This window comes from Oncorhynchus tshawytscha, linkage group LG08, assembly GCF_018296145.1.
Source record: "Oncorhynchus tshawytscha isolate Ot180627B linkage group LG08, Otsh_v2.0, whole genome shotgun sequence".
In the NCBI taxonomy this organism is placed as follows: Eukaryota; Metazoa; Chordata; class Actinopteri; order Salmoniformes; family Salmonidae; genus Oncorhynchus; species Oncorhynchus tshawytscha.
In genome coordinates, this window is record NC_056436.1 from 37,919,525 (window position 1) to 37,925,621 (window position 6,097).

General features: G+C 46.1%; 1 protein-coding gene across 6 annotated transcripts in view; it reads left to right on the forward strand.

Annotated features, from left to right (window-relative positions):
- The window catches only part of LOC112255733 (phosphatidate phosphatase LPIN1-like), a 47,322-nt gene extending 41,795 nt beyond the window's left edge, over positions 1 to 5,527 (forward strand). For 3 of the 6 annotated variants that reach the window (XM_042325494.1, XM_042325493.1, XM_042325497.1), the window contains exons 17-23: positions 96 to 182; positions 432 to 584; positions 1,509 to 1,623; positions 1,906 to 2,009; positions 2,157 to 2,495; positions 2,540 to 2,587; positions 2,618 to 5,527. In XM_042325494.1, coding sequence (XP_042181428.1) covers positions 96 to 182; positions 432 to 584; positions 1,509 to 1,623; positions 1,906 to 2,009; positions 2,157 to 2,495; positions 2,540 to 2,587; positions 2,618 to 2,810 — 1,039 coding nt within the window. In that variant the 3' untranslated portion in view covers positions 2,811 to 5,527. Of the gene's footprint in view, positions 1 to 95; positions 183 to 431; positions 585 to 1,508; positions 1,624 to 1,905; positions 2,010 to 2,156; positions 2,588 to 2,617 lie in introns of all 6 variants that reach the window. The other 3 variants (XM_042325496.1, XM_042325495.1, XR_006083888.1) reach the window with 3 other exon arrangements.
- The last annotated feature ends 570 nt before the right edge of the window (positions 5,528 to 6,097 follow it).

Sequence of the window (6,097 nt, forward strand, 5' to 3'; positions counted from 1 at the left end):
GTGTGTGTGTGTGTGTATTGGCAGTTGTATGTGATCACGTTATATCTGTTAATGATAGTCTAATTACATGTGGCGAGCACCATCCTCTTTTTCAGATCTGACACCCTGGGCCACATCCTGCCAACGCTGGGTAAAGATTGGACCCACCAGGGCATTGCCCGCCTCTACCACCGAGTCAGCCAGTGAGTCTCACACAACAGGAGTTACAAAACTATAGGTGGCCGTTAGAGTAATGAAACAGGGCTCACATTCAGAATATGCCTCAGTGTAAGATGAGTGAATCATGTCAGCTTTAATCGTGGTGTTTGGCTTTAGTACGTTGCACCATCCTGAAAGCAGCCATTTAGTTGAACTCCTGTCTCCTCCCTCTCTCTTAGGACTTACTAGGAGAGTTTAAAAAAATGTAATCTCTCCCTCTCCCTCTCTCTCAGGAACGGTTATAAGTTCATGTACTGCTCTGCAAGGGCCATAGGTATGGCTGATATGACGAGGGGATATCTCCACTGGGTCAATGAGAGAGGAACCATGCTGCCTATAGGACCTGTCCTACTCAGCCCCAGCAGCCTGTTCTCAGCCCTGCACAGGTGAGGAGCACACACACATCATCACCGTCAAAATAAACACAGCAGAGGTGTCAAACACAATAGAGAACAATGTACAGTACATTTTAGCAGGCGCTCTCATCCACAGCATACATTTTCATACTGGTCCCCCATGGGGATAAAACCCACAATCCTGACGTGGCGAGCACCATGCTAAACCATCTGAGCCACACGGGACCACAGTAGCTTATATAGAAGAGACATCCCTATATTATATAATGATCATTCTGACCTTCCTGTCCTGTCGTCCTTCCTGTCCTGATCTTTTCGTCCGGTCTTGTCAACCTGTGTTTCCTGTTTTGTCCTTCCTGTCGTCCTGTCCTGGCATCCCTGCCCTATCCTCCCTGTCCTAACCTGTCGTCCTGTCCTGGCATCCCTGCCCTATCCTCCCTGTCCTGTCTTGTCATCCCTGCCCTATCCTCCCTGTCCTGTCTTGTCATCCCTGCCCTATCCTCCCTGTCCTGTCTTGCCCTGTCTTGTCATCCCTGCCCTATCCTCCCTGTCCTGTCTTGTCCTGTCCTGGCATCCCCGACCTATCCTTCCTGTCCTGTCTTGTCCTGTCCTGGCATCCCTGCCCTATCCTCCCTGTCCTGTCTTGTCCTGTCCTGGCATCCCTGCCCTGTCCTGTCTTGTCCTGTCCTGGCATCCCTGCCCTATCCTCCCTGTCCTGTCTTGGCATCCCTGCCCTATCCTCCCTGTCCTGTCTTGTCATCCCTGCCCTATCCTCCCTGTCCTGTCTTGTCATCCCTGCCCTATCCTCCCTGTCCTGTCTTGTCCTGTCCTGGCATCCCTGCCCTATCCTTCCTGTCATGTCTTGTCCTGTCCTGGCATCCCTGCCCTATCCTCCCTGTCCTGTCCTGGCATCCCTGCCCTATCCTTCCTGTCCTGTCTTATCCTGTCCTGTAGGGAGGTGATAGAGAAGAAGCCTGAGAGGTTTAAGATTGAGTGTCTGACTGACGTGAAGCAGCTGTTCCACCCCAACACTGAGCCTTTCTACGCAGCCTTCGGCAACAGAGCCACGGTGAGAGCCCTGCTCCCTCCCTCCATCACTGTACATGTTAACTTTGGCTACTTTTTAGATTCATTTGACTGGGACCATAAACATTCTATACGTTTTACATTTACATTTTGGTCATTTAGCAGACGTTCTTATTCAGTGCGACTTACAGCCAGTAATCAACGTTTTTGCCGATGTTACAGATTCAGCCAAAAGGCTCATTTCAAACTGAATATTATGTTTAATTCTGTTATGGTTGTTTTGGATAGTACGTCAGTCATTGTTACAGTTGTTGTTGTTGTTTAGGATGTGTATTCCTATAAGGAGGTGGGCGTTCCCCTAAACAGGATCTTCACAGTCAACCCCAAGGGAGAGCTGATACAGGAACACGCCAGGACCAACATCTCATCGTAAGTCAGAACCTCTCTGTCTCTTTCTTTATCCCTCCATCTTCCTCCCTCAATGTCTCTCTCTCCCTCAGTAGCTCTGTCTGTCCCGGTCTAATGAACAATGAAAGTAAATGAAGTGAAGTATGTTTCTGTTCCTGTTCCTTCCAGGTATGGTCGTCTGTGTGAGGTGGTGGACCACGTCTTCCCCCTGTTGATCAGAGGTCACGTCTCGGACTTCTCCTGCCCTGACACCTTCAGCCAGTTCACCTACTGGAGAGAACAGCTGCCCCATATGCACAGCCCTGATCAGCCCCAGGTCCACAGCCCTGATCAGCCCCAGATCCACAGCCCTGATCAGCCCCAGATCCACAGCCCTGATCAGCCCCAGATCCACAGCCCTGATCAGCCCCAGATCCACAGCTCTGATCAGCCCCAGGTCCACAGCCTGATCAGCCCCAGGTCCACAGCCCTGATCAGCCCCAGATCCACAGCCCTGATCAGCCCCAGGTCCACAGCCCTGATCCCACAGATCCAGCCCTGATCAGCCCCAGGTCCACAGCCCTGATCAGCCACAGATCCACAGCCCTGATCAGCCCCAGGTCCACAGCCCTGATCAGCCCAGCCCTGAGGTCCACAGCCCTGATCAGCCCCAGGTCCACAGCCCTGATCAACCCCAGGTCCACACCCCTGACCAGCCCTTGGTCCACACCCCTGACCAGCCCTTGGCCCACACCCCTGACCAGCCCTTGGTCCACACCCCTGACCATCCTCTGGAAATCAGCTGTGGAGACCCACTTCCACACCAGACCACCCCATAAGTGACCTGTGTGCAATCTGGGAAGGAAAGGGAGAGACACATTTATGATGATGATGACGGCGTGCAAATGAAAGAAGCTCTAATGTCACACACACACACACACACACATACACACACATACACACGCACAGCAATGCATAAGCAGACCTTAACACACACATGGTTGCCATGTGCACACTTATGCACTAGTGGAAGTTCTCTCCGACAACAACAGGCATGTTAGCACTGAGTGGTATTTCTATGTACTCACCTTTCCTATTTGTGTTCTACTCCTCGGTGTTCTGCTCTACAATACCTAGCCTACTGTTCATCAGGTGCAAAAGGTGCTACTTGTATACATACTGTAGCTGCAACTCCGACAAGAAGCACCGATTCAGTCAACCTGGGGGAAATCACTGTGAAGAACAGCCTATCAACGACAGCTATTTCACCCAATTAGCATTGCCTGATTGATTCTAGCACTTTTAGTCTACAATGTGGGTAGAGTAAACCGCGATGCATGTTCGGTTGACACGTTCAGATCTAACGTTCACATGAAGCGCGAATGTAATACATGTCGAACAAAGCAGGATTATGCTCAACTAGCGCTATAGCGCATGGCGATAATTCAGTTCACCCGTTCGACCTCCAAACATTTGTCAATATAATCAAAACAAATGTTATTTGTCACATGGGCCGAATACAGGTGTAGACCTTACCGTGAAATGCTTACTTCCAAGCCCGTAACCAACAGTGCAGTACAAGAAATAGAGTTAAGTAAAACATTTAATAAAAGCGTTTTAAAGCGCGTTTCCGTTCTAGTAAGTAGCATTCTATATTCGGTTTTTATTCTTCTGTTTTTTTGTTGTTGTCATGTTCTGTGTATGATAGATATGTTAGTGATCAACTGAACTGAAACAGGTAACCGGTGCAGCTCCTCACTATTGTTAACAAGGCACAGAGGAGGGCTGTCTCTCTGGTTGATGCCTCTCACCCATAGTCGTCAACAGTCCTTATATGGTCATGTAACCAAACACCTGAGAAAAGACTCGCGTGAAACTGACGTTACTCTTGACAGTAAGCCGTGCAAGAAAACTCAGGTTGTCAGTTTTAACAGTCGTCTTTGTCTTCGTTTCTCCGCCACTCGTCACGGGTTTCCACGGACCGTGACACACACGTCATCAAATCAAATCAAATGGCATTTGCCACCTGTTCTGAGGTCTACACCTGTTATATTGGGTGCATGTGACAAAAACAATTTGATTTGATGACCTGTCCGATTCTCTCTGTGTGCAGTGTCGTGGTTTTGGCTAACATTAACAGGTAATATTGTGCAGACAGTAGAAAACATATTATGTCCTCTGCTTTGGTGGTCCATCATCTTAAACTCTGTGTGTAACTGCGAGATGAGAGAAACCTACTAATGTATGAACTATTTAATTCATTTCACATTTTTAAGCGAGCAGCTTGTGAACGCACTTGGATTTGGGCTTTGGTTTTTATTTCACTTTAAATATTGTGTTTATGTGATTGAATCTGAATAGCGTTTTGATGTTCATTCTCACTTTTGTACATAGTGCAACCTTTTTTAGCGATCGAATTCAGAAACATTGTCAGTAAAAGTGGCTGGCTGCTGGACTACAGTAGTTTGACCTTAAGGCTAACAACATTTTTGCACTGACAGACTTATAGTGTCCACTGAAGCGAAACCATTGAGATATTCTACAGTCAACCAATCAACATTCTCCTGAATTCTAGAATCTACTACTTAGATACAAAGAACTTGGACACACAGGTTAAATTGAACTGTCGCTCCTTGTAATTTCAGCAATTAGAATGCACAACAACCTTGACGGTTCTGAACCTCCCCAAAGGGTTTTAAAGCACAAAGCACTAACGACATAGTCCGTCTGTCCATCAGATCTCTGTTGTGAACAGAGGAGGTGGCAGGATGTTTCTATGGGTGGCTACCGTGGAATGTGTATCAGCATATGTATATTGTGCAATTGCCAATGTTATCCTGTGTGTAATACGGATGGATATTCAAGACGTCCTGCATTACCGGAATGAATACTAACACTGTGATACAGTATTTCTCTCTTTTTTTTTTTTATTGATCATATTGATGACCACTATAAAACCTGATTGCATCACTATGGAGGAGAGAAGGTTCCCACCGTCCCTGTGTCATATGCCGTATTGATTACTTTCAACACCTTTTACATTCACTTTGGTTGAATTGACTACCAGTGGGATGGTTGAAACATCCATTGCCATGGTTCAGGAGTATTGTGACATGGCGACTAATGTGAGATGTTGGATTTACCACCAACCGAAGAGGTGTGTTGGTATTAGGAGGATAACGGATGGATGGATGGATGAATGAATGGATGAGTCAATGGAGGCATGTGATATCACTGTTGTTGTGTTTACTCCTCCTCTGTGTCATTGTCTTCTGTTCTCCCTTTACTGTACTGTCACAAGATTTGTTCCAAGTATGTTAAAGTACTACTGTATATTCAGATTAAATGACTGTATTCTTTCTGTGAAAGATCTATATAAACAACGAGCTTGTTGCCTTACAGTATGCCGTGGCTGTCTCTACCCTCATTAGTTTGTTTCTGAGATGTACAGAGTCAATTACTCTAGCACTGTGTCATGTTGTATAGGTTAACAATCCAGTCTGAAAATAGCTATAATGGAAATAAGTTTTTCAATAAATGCAAAGTTGATTGTTGATGGATTGGATGTGTATGTCTCTCCTTTCTCCTCCCTGTAGTGAACATGATATGAAACCAGATGCAGAGAGAGCATGTGTAGTATTTCTTGAGTTTTAGAGTTTTTCCCTGACCACATGACTGAAAAGTAACAGGACCATGATTCATTCCACTCTACAGAGCAAAACGAACACCCGTACTACCCATGTCTACCATGGTGTTGCTCCATGGCTTTGTGAAGGCTGGATAACCTACTGTCATCTAGTGGAAGATGTACTTATAACACCTTTTCATATAAAGCCCATGTACAGTAATCAGCTCACTGACAGATCTGTCTGATACTCACGGGGATCACATGTGAAATGATTTTTACAATAACACAACTGATTATATTATTTAAACCCGTCTGAAGTTTAGTCAGATGAATCAAGCATTCTACACCCGCAATAACATCTGCTAAATATGTGTACGCTACCAATAAAATGTTATTTGGGATGGACCGGAGGGGCTCCAGAGAACAGAACTGCACATCACTTATTAGTTGCCTCATCTACAACATCTGCGTGTGAGAGACGGTAGGGTAAAGTATTATTTTA